Source organism: Sardina pilchardus, chromosome 4 (assembly GCF_963854185.1).
Source record: "Sardina pilchardus chromosome 4, fSarPil1.1, whole genome shotgun sequence".
NCBI classification, from domain to species: domain Eukaryota; kingdom Metazoa; phylum Chordata; class Actinopteri; order Clupeiformes; family Clupeidae; genus Sardina; species Sardina pilchardus.
The window spans coordinates 21,247,666-21,262,665 of NC_084997.1; the positions used below are offsets into that span (position 1 = coordinate 21,247,666).

General features: G+C 49.4%; 2 protein-coding genes across 6 annotated transcripts in view; both read left to right on the forward strand.

The window, feature by feature from the left end:
• Positions 1 to 15,000, forward strand: part of dip2a (disco-interacting protein 2 homolog A) — a 134,370-nt gene that overhangs the window by 31,144 nt on the left and 88,226 nt on the right. The gene's annotated exons all lie outside the window — the stretch shown is intronic.
• LOC134078562 (uncharacterized) lies at positions 6,849 to 9,127 on the forward strand. The gene is made up of 2 exons (XM_062534580.1): positions 6,849 to 8,351; positions 8,993 to 9,127. Exon 1 carries the CDS (start codon positions 6,858 to 6,860, stop codon positions 7,887 to 7,889), a length of 1,032 nt encoding a protein of 343 aa, XP_062390564.1. The 5' UTR covers positions 6,849 to 6,857; the 3' UTR covers positions 7,890 to 8,351; positions 8,993 to 9,127.

A 15,000-nucleotide genomic window follows, 5' to 3' on the forward strand; every position in this document is an offset into this window, starting at 1 on the left:
GGGACTTTCAGCCCAGTCACACTGATACTCGCTGGGTGTGCGCTTGCGTTCCTGCTTGCGTTCCTGCTTGCGTTCGCTCCTTCCTGGCAAACACGTGGTGTGTGTGTGTGTGTGTGTGTGTGTGTGTGTGTGTATATGTATGTGTGTTTGGTTTGTGTATCTATTTCTGGGTGTCTGTCTGTATGAGGGGAACTAGAGCGTCAAGACAGGTCAAAGTTGTTGTCGTCTTAGTGTGGTCACACGGATAGCCAGTGGACTGCTTGCAGCAGAGCCATGCATACATGTCTCGTAATGGTGTGAAGGTGAGGAAGTCTGTTACTGATTGCCTTTGTCATATCTGTGTGTGTGTGTGTGTTTGTGTGTGTTTGTGTGTGTAAGACTATATGGTAAGTGTTAAGCGCACTACGTTACAGGGATACGTTTCCAAAGTCACAGGTGGGCACGTTTCCAACGTCACAACAAAACACAGGTGAAATGAATGATAGTGGGAGTGTCACTTACCTTGATTGAAGCGCGGGCCAGTTATAGCGTGCACTAAAACATCCTAATTAGTCCAAACGAAATGGTGAATGAGCACGGCATATAAACGGGAGCAAGAACTAGTTTGCATGTTGTCACGTCAGGAGAGATGCGCCACCGGTAAGCTGCTGTTTTAGTCCATTGAGCGAGCCGCGGTTTAAGTTTGCTTGTCTGTTTATGTTGCTCTGTACTACCGTTGCGTGTTCGTATATATGCGGTTGTATGCTTGATAACGTGGTGGTCACGCCGATGGAACATTGGTTACCGTCTGATGCTTAAATGTTTAACTGCTTGATTGTGTCCGAGGCTATATCGCGGTAAATGTTTTAAAGTTGTAGCGTCTCCATAGTCACGAATGCACTTCCTGTTTGCGGTGCAGGCTGGGTAATGTAGTTGATCACTCTTACAAAGGAAATGGTCTGCTATACTTAGCGCTGCTATTTAAAACTACTCACTGTTTCCATTTAAAGCCAACATATTGAGAGTGTTTGGTTTGAGTAATTGCAATGTGGCTTGTGTGTGCAATGTTTGTGTGGCAGTACAATGCTTAATGTATGTTTTAATATGCTGCAATGTTTCTTATGCCTGGAATTGCTGCATATTCAGTTTAAACACTAATTATACTATACTATATTATATTATCTATACAATACTATATTATTATAACACTAAAACTATAATGTAATTTATGAATGTATATTTATATTATTCAGAATTTATATATTATGTAGCTTTTACAAACTAGGTTTTCTATTCTACAGGTTTATAACCTGTAATTTGTGGATTAACAACTGTATGGAAAATCAAACAAAAGAAATAAAAAACCACAAAGAGTTATAACAACGTGTCCTCTTCTGACGCCCCGTTCGGTGGGGAGAATCACCAAAGAACCGAACAGTTATAAACCGAGGCCCGCTGCACTGGAGAGTGCAGCGAAAATAGCCAAAGACTGCTTCATCAAGGAAGCTTAATCAACCAGCTTGCCTCTGACTTCTGCACTGCCCAAGTTCACCACTAATCAAACTGCCCATTAACTAAGGATAAAGGAGCTTGCACATATTGGCAATAACAGCTCTGCACAAAGGGAGTAAAAGATGGCTGACTTGGACAGGCTTAAAAGTGTGCGTTCAAGAGCACAAGCTTCATTCACAAAAAGAGCCCACTCTCTCACCAAACCCGGACTATTGGAATCAACTGAAATTCTCAAGGAATGGAAGGTGTTCAAGATTGACTTTTCCAAAGTCACAGATGCGGGACATGAGTATGCTGAAGCCCTGAGGGAGTCGACGGATGCAGAGATCAAAGCATCTGCTGAACAAATTGATGCTAAGACAGCTGAATGTGAGGACAAGTTCCTCGAGGTGAAGAAAGCCTCCCAGGACACCTTTTGGACCAGCTATGCAGAGGAGGCATTCTTCAAGCAAGCCAAGACGGCTGAGTCAGCCATCAGCCAGGCAGAGGATGAGGAAGCTAACCCTCTGAAGTCAATCAAGGACCGCAGGCTGAGGAATAGAGGTCTTGAAAGAGAGGTCACTGAACTCGGAGAGATGCTGATCGAGTGGAAGGAGTTGGTTCCTGGTTCGAAGGCAGTAGAGCTCAGGACACGCCACAAGGCACTAAAGAAGAGAGTCCTGGCATTGAATGACATACTGGTGGAGGATGAAGCAGACCAAGTAAAGGATGGAGAAAGAAATCTGGGAGATGATGGCAGTGTGGTTGGTGATCCGTTAAGAGATGCTTCACCCCTTCTTGCTGACATGTCTGGTGGTTTCAAGCTAAAGCCCAAGATGAACATGGGGGCATCAAACATGAGCACCCGGCCTCTGCTACGTCCAACCCAGCCCCTCTTACGGCAAAGCAGCCCTATGACCCCAAGAAACCCTGACCTCAAGCCTCAAATCAGCCTTGAAAGGGCACGGCTACCCACTTTCTCTGGTGACATGAGGGAGTATTACCGCTGGAAGACTGAGTGGGAGGACCTACAAGAATTGGGTAACCCCCAAGGTGCAGAGTGTATAAGAAAGTTCCACTTATTAAATAGTCTCCACGAGAAGGTCAAGAAGGATCTCGTCCTATCTAGCTGTGGATCTGCTGATGAGATGTTCTGGCTGCTGGACAGCAAATATGGGAACAAAGCAAAAATAGTCCTTATGATCACCAATGAGGTCCAGTCTCTTCCCCCTGTCAAAGGAAACAATCCAAGAAGAACCATTGAATTGATCCAGGCTGTGGAAAGGGCACTGTGTAACCTCCAGATTCTTGGTGAAGAGGATGCTGTAAAAAATCGTGTTGTTGCTCAATCTCTTGAAAGCAAGCTTCCCAGTTTACTCAAAAAGGAGTGGATTATGCACAAAACAGACCCAGTAAACCAGTTCTCTCGACTGAACCACTTTGACTGCCTCCTGAGATTCCTCAAGAAACAGGAGGAAATTCTTGAAGAGTTGGATCAGTTGGAGCCAAACCCTGCAGACAAAGGCCCTGTGGAAAAGGGTGCTGCAGACTACCCAGATAAGAGTGGGAGGAAGGGTGCTGCAGACTACCCAGATAAGAGGGGGAGGAAGGCTTTCACCAAGACCACAGCAGGTCAGAAGGACAACAATCCCAGCTGCACTGTCTGTGAAGATGACTCTCATGCTGGCAGGCTATTTGCATGCAAGATCTTCAGAGAGCAAGATCTCTCAAGCAAAAGGGCTCATTTGAAGAAGCTAGGGCTGTGCTCCAAGTGTTTGAGGCCCCACCCTATGGATGGGAAAGGATGCACACCCAGATACCTCTGCCCAAAAGCAGACTGTCGGAGAGAAGGGGCGTCGGACCACAATTACCTTCTGTGTCCTAAGCCACCGACTCCAAAGAATTACAGCAGCAATGGGGAGCAGAGCACTATAAAGACTGGAGGAAAGAAACTTGGCTTAACCAGTAAACAAGAGGAGTTTCTGGCAGAGCTTACTCCAGAACAAAGAGAGAAGTATAAGAACGCATTCTCAAACAAAATATCCTCAACTGTATGCGCCGAGGCTGGAGATGGACTGCGAGAACATCCAGTGGTGATGATGCTGATGGAAGTAACCACAAACTCGGGTTGCCTTATTGGCACCCTAATCGACCTCGCATCTGACACCAACTATATCACCAATGAAGCAGCCGATCGCCTTGGACTGTGCGGTGAGAGCATCAGGCTTATTGTCCATGGAGTCGGGGGGATGAAGAAAACGGTCCTGACTAAAAGATATTCTCTGCGGCTGAAGGTGAAGACATCCAGAGGAAAAGTGGCAGAACATAGAATTCTCTGCTATGGCCTGGACAATATTGCAGAGGTGACCCAACCAATCACTGCTGAACAACTGCAGAAGTTCTTCCCCAGTGTACCCAGAGACGAGCTGATCCGTCCCACAAAGATTGACCTTCTCATTAGTCACCGGGAAGGTCGTCTTGTACCCCAGTCAATCAAGATCGTGGGGGACCTTGTCCTCTGGGACGGCCCGCTGGGAAAGACTGTCGGGGGAACCCATCCCGATCTCATTGAGACCGCTGACATGGCCGTGTACCACTCTGAAACTCACTTTGCGAGGACCATGAGATCAGCGGTGATGGCATACAAAGAGACCATCATACCTCAAGAAGAAGAAGCGCTTGTCCGGAGCACCACAACCACCAACAAAGAGGTATTCGAGTGGTTTAGCTGGGACAGCATTGGAGCGGCGTGCAGTCCTCAATGTGGCGGCTGTAAGTGTGGCAGGTGTCCCCCTGGAGGGAAAGAAATGACCCTCAAGGAAGAGCGGGACCTGGAGAAGATAAAAGGATGTCTGACATACGTGCTGGCAGACAAACACAGCAACTCCCCACATTGGGACACAGCCTATCCCTGGAAGGCAGACCTCACAACACTACCAGACAATCGAAGGGCAGTGGAGGCTACCTTCAGAAACACTGAGAAGCGTCTGGAGAAGGAACCTGTGTGGAAGGCTGCATACAAAGAACAAATACATGAAATGGTCTCAAGAGGAGCTGCTGCAAAACTCACAAGGGACGAAGTCAACAGCTGGGAAGGACCCAAATGGTACATCAGCCATCTGGTTGCACCGAACCCACACTCCTCCTCAACCCCTGTGAGAATTGTGTGGAACAGTAGCCAAGAGTTCCGAGGCATAAGTCTGAATGATCTCCTTCACAAGGGTCCCGATGTCCTCAATCCCATCAGAGGTGTCCTTCTGAGGTTCAGGAGTGGACTCCATGCCGCACTGGGTGACGTAAAAAAGATGTATAACTCCGTGTGGCTGAAAGATGATGAAGTCCACCTCCACCGCTTTCTCTGGAGAGACAAACCTGAGGACGAGATTGAGGTGTTTGCAGTTGTCAGAGTCAATATCGGTGATAAACCCGCAGGATGTATCGCCCAAGTTGCCATGAAGGAGACGGCCAACCTTCCTCAGTTTGCTGATATGGTTGAAGAACGGCGAGCTCTGACTGAGGACAGCTATGTCGATGACATCCTAACTTCACACGATGACCTCAAGACGCTGGAAAGGATCACAAAAGGGGTAGAGGAGATCTTGAAAGCGGGAGGCTTCTTTCTCAAACCGTGGGTCCTGTCACACCAAAGTGGGAGGAGTGAAGCCCCTGCTGAAACAACTGCTGACTCTAACGCAGAAGCAACTGTACCCAGGATGCTGGTACTGCCCAACCAAATGCAAGATGGGGAGAACAAGGCACTTGGGGTCGGCTACGAACCTGATACAGACAAACTTCGGTTGCTGACGTCTATCAACTTCTCTAAGAAAAGAGGGAAAATGAGGACCGGACTTAATCTGAGCATGGAGGATGTCAGGGAAGGAACACCAAATCCCCTTACCCGACGCATACTTCTTAGCCAGGTTGCCGCATTGTACGACCCAATTGGTCTTGCCTCACCAGCCAAACAGAAGGGAGTGATGATAGTACGAGAATCGTTCCAGGAAGCTGGCAAGGACAACCCATCTAAAGATACATGGGATGCCCCTCTCTCACTAAAACTTCGGGAAGCCGCAATAACGCTCTTTGAAGAATACGTGAGACTTGGCCAGGTCAGGTTTGAGAGAAGCCTCACACCGCCTGGAGCCATAGGCCCACCAACAGGGATCACATTCTCAGATGGAAGCGAATCCTCCTATGGAGCCGTGCTCTACCTGCGATGGGAAACCCGAGACAAAATTATAGTGAAGTTGGTGGAATCTAAGGCTAAACTCACCCCTCTCGACCAAAAGGGAGATGTGATCAAGGCCGAACTATGCGGTGCGGTATTTGCTAGCCGACTAAAAAAGTACTTTGAAAAGCACTGCCACATTAAAGTCAAGCAATGGATTCACTTTGTGGACAGCCAAACAATCCTGGCAGCCATCCAAAAGGACAGCTATGGCTACCAGACCTTTGTCGCTAACAGAATCGGTGAGATTCAGAAGGCTGGACAAGTGGAAGATTGGAGGTGGATTGAAGGCAAACGAAACATTGCTGATATACTTACCAGAGGTGCAACTCCTGAGGATCTTAACGAAGGGTCAGAGTGGCAGCAAGGCCCTGAGTTCCTGAAGTTGCCCGAGACCGACTGGCCTATGAAGATGGCCAGTGAAATTGCACCCTCTGCTGCTGAAGATGTGGGAAAACTTCAGCGGAAAGCCTTCTCAGCAGTGGCCACCAGGGCCCAGTCAAAAGGAAGACCTTGCCCCAATAGGCCTGATGTCAAGGCTGAACCTAAGATCAAGGCAGAACCAAAGCATGAAGAAGCCAACGGTAAAACGACCTCACCAGCTGTCCCAGGTGCAACATTCATGGGAGACAAGAGAAGACCCTGGGCAATAAGACTGGTGCGCCTTGTGGAACCTCAACGCTTCAGTTCTCTGTCCAAGCTGTGTGGTTCCATAGCCTGGACTCGACGGGCTGCAGAAACCTGGCTGAGAAGACGCCAGGCACCAAAGTGGGAGGCAAACCGCTCTATTCTGTCTATTGAGGAAAGAGCGCAAGCTTTCCAAGACCTGGTCCTCACAACCCAAGAAGGCAGTCTGTTCCTGGACTCAACGCTGAACCGCTTGGTGGTCCACAAGGACGAGAACACCGGAATCCTTGTCTGTGGAGGACGAATCCAGTCCTGGAAAGAAGATGGAACAGTTGTTCCTTTAATCCCATTTCATTCATGGCTAGCAACCCTGCTTTCAAGAGAAGCTCATGATGACAACCATGAAGGTGTTGCTGCCACACTACTGCGCACCAGGAAAAGGGCATGGATTGTGCAAGGTCGAAGAACAGTAAAGAAAGTTGTGAATGACTGTATTACATGTCGAAAACTGAAAGGAAAAATGTGCCAGCAGATGATGAGTGATCTGCCGCCAGAACGCTCACAGCGTGCCAACCCATTTGAGTACACCACGCTTGACCTCTTTGGCCCCTTCGAAATCAAGGATGCTGTCAAGAAAAGAATAGGAAAGAAGGTGTGGGGCATAGTCTTCTGTTGCATGGCATCAAGGGCAGTTCATGTGGACCTGGTTGACGATCAATCATCTGAAAGCTTTCTCCAAACTTACTCTCGCTTTGTAGCGTTGAGAGGCCATCCTAGAAAGTTGTGGTCAGATAGGGGAACCAATTTCATTGGAGCTAAACCTGCCCTACAAGACTTGCACAAATACCTAGCTACCTTACCAGAAGCATCCATAGAAGACAATGCAATCAAGGGTGGGACTGAATGGGTATGGAACTTTCATCCAGCTGATGCACCTCATCGCAACGGGGCTGCGGAAGCTGCAGTTAAGCTCATAAAGAGGGCTCTCACTAGCCTTGGAGGGACGACAAGCTCACTTACCTGGGGTGAACTCCAAACCCTCTTCTTCCAGGCAGCTAACCTCACCAATCAAAGGCCGATTGACGCCAGGGCACAAGAGCAAGAAGATTCCGTAGAGTATCTGACCCCCAACAGTCTGCTCCTCGGGAGGACCAGGCAAGGAGGAGATACAGGAGGAATTGACTTGTGCACCCATCCCTGGCGCCGACTCAGAGCCATCCAGATTGGTGTGGATATGTTCTGGAAGAAGTGGAGTGAACTTGCCGGACCAAATCTCTTCATTCGACCAAAGTGGCACAAAACCCAAAGGAATGTCGCTGTCGGTGACGTTGTTTGGGTTGCCGATCAGAATGCACTGCGAGGACAATTCCGGCTTGGATGGATCCAGGCCGTGCACCCCGATAAGATAGGACTTGTAAGAGACGCAGATGTGAAGCTGTGTGCAGGTCTCCCTGCCTCCTTAATAGTTGGGCAACTGAAGAGGAACCCTCAGCAGCTGACGTCAGTAATTCTACGGAGAGACGTGAGGAGACTAGTCGTCCTCATCCCTGTGGAAGACCAGTGACTCTTAGACCTCGTCTCATCAGCCAACAGCTCTGCAGGCACTGCATTCTGAAGGGAAGGTGCCTGAACAGTGACAATGGCATCCTAATCTTCATAGAAAGAAAAGAAAAAAGAAAAAAAAAAAAAAAAAAAAAATGTGAAAATTGTTATATGGTGTAATGTAATGTCTGGCTGTGACCGCCTTGAATCGCATGATCAGTTGGTCAAGTGGGAGGTGTTAAGCGCACTACGTTACAGGGATACGTTTCCAAAGTCACAGGTGGGCACGTTTCCAACGTCACAACAAAACACAGGTGAAATGAATGATAGTGGGAGTGTCACTTACCTTGATTGAAGCGCGGGCCAGTTATAGCGTGCACTAAAACATCCTAATTAGTCCAAACGAAATGGTGAATGAGCACGGCATATAAACGGGAGCAAGAACTAGTTTGCATGTTGTCACGTCAGGAGAGATGCGCCACCGGTAAGCTGCTGTTTTAGTCCATTGAGCGAGCCGCGGTTTAAGTTTGCTTGTCTGTTTATGTTGCTCTGTACTACCGTTGCGTGTTCGTATATATGCGGTTGTATGCTTGATAACGTGGTGGTCACGCCGATGGAACATTGGTTACCGTCTGATGCTTAAATGTTTAACTGCTTGATTGTGTCCGAGGCTATATCGCGGTAAATGTTTTAAAGTTGTAGCGTCTCCATAGTCACGAATGCACTTCCTGTTTGCGGTGCAGGCTGGGTAATGTAGTTGATCACTCTTACAAAGGAAATGGTCTGCTATACTTAGCGCTGCTATTTAAAACTACTCACTGTTTCCATTTAAAGCCAACATATTGAGAGTGTTTGGTTTGAGTAATTGCAATGTGGCTTGTGTGTGCAATGTTTGTGTGGCAGTACAATGCTTAATGTATGTTTTAATATGCTGCAATGTTTCTTATGCCTGGAATTGCTGCATATTCAGTTTAAACACTAATTATACTATACTATATTATATTATCTATACAATACTATATTATTATAACACTAAAACTATAATGTAATTTATGAATGTATATTTATATTATTCAGAATTTATATATTATGTAGCTTTTACAAACTAGGTTTTCTATTCTACAGGTTTATAACCTGTAATTTGTGGATTAACAACTGTATGGAAAATCAAACAAAAGAAATAAAAAACCACAAAGAGTTATAACAACGTGTCCTCTTCTGACGCCCCGTTCGGTGGGGAGAATCACCAAAGAACCGAACAGTAAGAGTATATGGTGTATATATGGGAAGCTATGTGTATTTTAGCATAGGTGGCCATGCTAATGTTGTCTTCTAGTATAGCGTTGTAGAGTAGATCTTCTTGAATCAGAAGAGTGGAAGCTGACCTGTGAAGCTGGTAGATTCCTGTAGAGGGTGGAGGAGGAGGTGGAGGGGATGTTAGCTTGTAGCCGAGCCAAACCAAGCCAGTCCTAACATTTCCTCCAGCTCTCACGCAATAGGCCAATCTCCTCAGGAAGCTCTCTGAGCGGAGACACACACACACAGACATACACACACACACACACAGACAAAGCTTCATAAAGAAACAACAGCGATTTTCGCTCTATTCAGTCAGCTGTGATCAGAGGGAGGTATTTTCAAGCGCCATATGCTCGCCATCCTATCTGATTGCAGGAATGTGTTGTTCATGTCTCTCTCTCTCTCTCTCTGTCTCTCTCTCTCTCTCTCTCTCTCCCTCTCCCTCTCCCCCTCTCTCTCTCTCTCTCTCTCTCTCTCTGTCCTGCACGTGTGCACCAGGGTGAGTCAGACGGTGCTGATGGGTCACTGAGTCCACTCTCACTGAAGGCATCACCATCTCCAGCAGCACTACCACTCACATGTGCACACCCTGTTTACAGCGCAGCGGGGGCATTTAAGTGTGTGTGTGTGTGTGTGTGTGTGGTGTGTGTGTATGTGTGTGTGTGTCTGTGTGATGGTCAGGACTCTTCTTCCTGCCTTCAGTAACCGCTTCCTACACACACACACACACACACACACACACACACACACACACACACACACACACACACAGTGGCCCCTAGGCTTCCACACAGGAGACACGTTGCGGGCTCCCTGGTGTGAAGTCAGACTTTGTTTGTTGTTGCAAATAGAGACCTGCTCCTGGCGATGCTGGCAGTGGCTGAGGAAACTCCCCCTCCCCCCCAACACACACACACACACACACACACACACACACACACACACATACAGTACGTACATACACACACACACATACACACACACACACACACATACAGTACGTACATACACACACATACACACACACACACACACACCACACACACACACACACACACACACACACACACACACACACACACACACACACACACACACACACACACACATACAGTCATATGCACACACATACAAAACACAATCTCTCCTCTCAATGTGAAAGCATGAATCCTCTCACTTCATTCCCTCCCTCCCTCTTTTCTCTCTCTCTCTCCCTCTGTTTTCTCTCTCTCTCCCTCTCTCTCCCTCTCTCTCTCTCTCTGCATCCCATTAGCATTTTATGGCGTCCGCTCTTTGTCTTATCAGCGTGCCAGTGGAGGAGATTTCCCAAATGCTGCTGCAGTGGCGCTAACTTTAGCCCTGCTATCTGCCTGCTGCTATCTGTCTGCTGCTATCTGCCTGCTATGTGCTAGTGGCTGCCTGTGCTGGAACTGGGCCGTGTGTACTGGGGGCTGGAGGGGGGGGGGGGGGGGGTGGTGACTGCACTGGCAGCAGCAGGGTGGGGCTCCTAATCCTGGTGGTGCTGGGTGTGTGCTGTGGGGGAGTGCTGTTATCAGGCCCAAAATGAGAGGAGCGGGGTGAAGAGCCGGTGTAGCGGCAGCCACCGGCAGCCACCGGCAGCCACCGGGCCTGTCCGTTAATCTCCTCGTCAGATCCAAAATCTCTGATCCTAATCTCACATCCCGCGTCCCAATCTCTCTGCTCAGCGTGGAGGCATCTCGCCGCTTCCGGCCTGTAATCCCAGGTTAGGATTTTAAATAGGTGCCGGTGGGAGGAATGAGATCCTTTTTAAAGCATGTGTTTATCTCGTCGCCCCCTGCCAGTGCCGCTACGCTGTTACAGTGTGTGTGTGTGTGTGTGTGTGTGTGTGTGTGTGTGTGTATGTGTGTGTGTGTGTGTGGCAGGGATGAGATGTGAGGTGTTGCGTCGCGCACCTACCGCTGCCACTCACAGGTGAGGGGGCTGGTTATTACACACACACACACACACACACACACACACACACACGCTTACAGACACACACACAGATCAGTTGCTCACCCGCTGACCTGTGTTTCATATCTGCGGACTGACTGAAGAGGCATTAGTGTGGCGGGCCGGCCGGCTGATTGCGCGCGCTGGTGTGTGAACACAGCACACACGCCGACCTTCAGCGCTCGCCAGGTGACATTTACCTGCTGCGGAGGTTAAGTACAGGGCATTAGAGCTAAGTGCACCGGGGTCCGCCCTCTCTCTCACTTTGTCTCTCTCACACACACACGTACACACACACACACACACACACACACACACACACACACACACACACACACACTCAGAGAGACAGATACACACACACACACACCACACACACACACACACACACACACACACACACACACACACACAGAGACAGATACACACACACACACACACACACACACACACAGAGACAGATACACACAAACACACACACACACACACACACACTCAGAGAGACAGATACACTCACACACACACACACACGTACACACACACACGCTGACTGTTTGAGTGTAAGGTATGAATGGAAGCCAACAGGAGGAAGTGAGGTGCTGAAGAATAGGCCGGGACCAGGAGGAGGGTGCGCTCCTCTATTGAAGGCCATCGGAGAGTGTGAGAGAGAGAGAGGAGGAGGAGAGGGAGGTGGAGAGGGAGAGGGAGTGATGGCGAGAGAAACTTTGGGCAGGATTGAAAGAGTGGAGGAAAAGAGCAAAAGAGTGCTGTGTGTGTGTGTGTGTGTGGGAGGGGGGTGGTTTGTGTGGACTTTGAATAGAGGCTTAATTGGCAGCGTTGATGGTGCTAGCAGGGGACTGGGCACGGTGGTCTGGGCTGGCCAGGCCTGCTGCTTACTGCCCAGAGTCAGCGTCCACATACTGACCGAGGCACTGGGGAGAGAGGATTCCCCCTCTCTTTTGCATATGCAGATTTCTGTGTCTGTGTGTGCATGAGTTTGCATGACTGCCAGTCCTTAGTAAATGCACTATTGTTTGTGTGTGTGTGTGTGTGTCTGTGTCTGGGATGATTTTATGGTTTACTGTATGGCCTGTGGGTAGGATACCCTGTCATTATTGGGCTGCCGGGCTGTTGTTGTTTTGCATAAGCACACTGGCTGCTCGGCCACATAAACGGCAGGTGGGCAGCACAGCTTCCTCTTTCCAGCTACAGCCAGTCGAGTCTGAGTCTGACGGATCCCCCGCTGTACCTGGGCCAGCCCTCCAGCTCCAGCCCCTCAACTCCCCCCTCCTACTCCCGCTCCAGCACCCCACTTCTGAGGTGCGTTCAAATTTGGTAAACAGTGGCAAACCTTCGTGTTGAACATGTGGTGTTCGTGGTGAACAGTTCAATTTGAAGGATTTGGTGCTAACATTCCATTCTAGCGGTAATTTGCATTGTTGCCTTCATCAAACTCACGTCCGGTTCCACTGTACAGTATGCTCACGGAGCACCACCTCCTCAGACTGTTTTGCGATCGTTCGCAAAGCATTTGCCGAAAAAACGTAAGTCTAACGTAACAAAATAAGGTTTGCAAACGTACGCAAAACGTTCGCCCATGTTTGATGAATTTGAACGTGCTCCTAGTGTTTCCATGTCGTGGGGGAGTCCATCCTGTACTGAGGTCCAGCCGTGGCACTGCCCTGCCCTGCCTGCCCCCCCCCCCCTCTCCTCCTCCCGCTCCGCTCCCATTCTGTCTGTGTGAGTGATGTGCGGCCAGTGTCAGCTCTGGCGGCTCTTTCATCTGCCAGCGTGTTGCTGTTGTTTTTCTCCTGCTGATTAGCGGGGTGGAGAGGTAGAGCGTGGGGGGTGGAGGAGGAGGAGGAGGAGGAGGTGGAGGAGGAGGAGGAGGAGGAGGTGTGGGTGTGGGGGTATTTTTGGTGGCTGCGTGTTTGCTTCGGATCACTCTGTCTTTGTCATCTTGCCTCTCCTGGCTCTTGTAATGTGTGTGTGTGTGTGTGTGTGTGTGTGTGTGTGTGTGTGTGTGTGTGTGTGTGTGTGTGTGTGTGTGTGTGTGTGTGTGTGTGTGTGTGTGTGTGTGTGTGTGTGTGTGTGTGTGTGTGTGTGTGTGTGTGTGTGTGTGTGTGTGTGTGTGTGTGTGTGTGTGTGTGTGTGTGTGTGTGTGTGTGTGTGTGTGTGTGTGTGTGTGTGTGTGTGTGTGTGTGTGTGTGTGTGTGCACTCAGGAAACATGCTCAGTTTCCCAAATACGGGGGTTGAGGCTTGCCATGAGAAACATGGTGGTGTTTTTCTTGTTGACTGACTCTCTCTCTCTCTCTTTCTCTCTCTTTTTTCTCTTCTCTTTCTTTCTTTCTCTGACACTCTCTCCTCCCTCTCCCTCTCCGTCTCCCTCTCTCCTCCCTCCCTCTCTCTCTCTCTCCCTCTCCCTCTCTCTGCGTTCTCCTCTTCCGCCTCTTCCTGGAGGTGAGGCCCGAGGTGTTCCAAAACAGCTGAGTGCTGAAACTAGGCCACTCATCCCCAGTTCCCAGACACATGCCAGAGAGAGCGCCATCCACGGTGTAGTTTCCGCTGTCGACCCGTACGACCCCTCTGTAGCTTCTCTTACCAGCGCACAGCAAGGCTGCCCAATCCGCCGAGTTTCGATCTGCCCACCCCATTGAACTGTTCCCTTTCCACTGCAAGTCAGCTGCTTCCATTTTCAAGCGTTCAATAAAAAAATGTCTTATGACACATAAATCTAAATCTACAGTGTTTTATATGGGACGCTATGAGCTGGAAATATGCATTCGTTTTTAACCTTTGACCTCACCGCGAGTTACCCTACACTAAACTCCTGACCCCAGACCTGCGGAGCTGTCGCGAGGCCTCTGAACTGCGGCGTACGAGGGCTGATTTGGGGCCTGCTCCCGACCTGTAGCAACCTCCACCCATCCCCCACCGGTCCATGAGATTAGTTACAGTGAGTGTCCCAGGCCATTAAGAAGGGAGTGCAGGGCAGGACAGGGCAGGGAGAGGGGAGGGGAGGGGAGGGGAGGTGGGACTGGGCCAACTGTCTGGACTATAACTCACTGGCCCAGCATCTCAGAGAGAGAGAGAGAAAGAGAGAGGAGAGAAAGAGAGAGGGAGGGAGGGAGAGAAGAGGAGAAAGAGGGAGGGAGAGATGGAGCAAAGGAGATGACCGAGCCTTTTCGTTTTTGTTGTTCAGCCAAGTGAGTTGTCAACCACAGATATTATCGGTCATACACATCACCAGCATACGTTTAGACAATGCAATATACTTGTGTTATCACTTTCAGCATTCCCACAATTGTGCACACCAACACGTGCACAAAAGTACACACACACACACACACACACACACACACACTCTCTCACACGCGTATGACAGAAGGTCATGCAACCCCGCCTTACCATGCATGAGTGCACTAAACTCACACACAGACCCAGGGCGAGAGCGGCTCTGAAGTGCAGCATAAAGGGGAGAGGTGTGCGGATAAGCGCTGCTCCTTTGAAGGCTGGCGAGGGCGGGCGGGCCGGAGTCGTCACCTCTGGCTGGCCTCCGCTCCGCTCTGCTCTGCTCAGTGCTCACGCAGGGGAAGGAGGAGGAAGAGGCTGGAGCGGGACAGGATGTGCTGCCGCTTTTGAACTTCCCACAGAACGAAGCTGCACCGAGCAGCACAAATATCTTCCTCTTTCTCTCTCTCTCTCTCTCTCTCTCTCTCTCTCTGCCTCTCACACTCTTTCTATCTCTCTCTCTCTTTCTATCTCTCTCTCTCTTTTTAACTCTCTTTCTCTCTCTCTCTTTCTCTCTCCCTCTCTCTCTCTTTCTCTCTCTCTCCCTCTCTCTCTCCCTGCTGTCGAC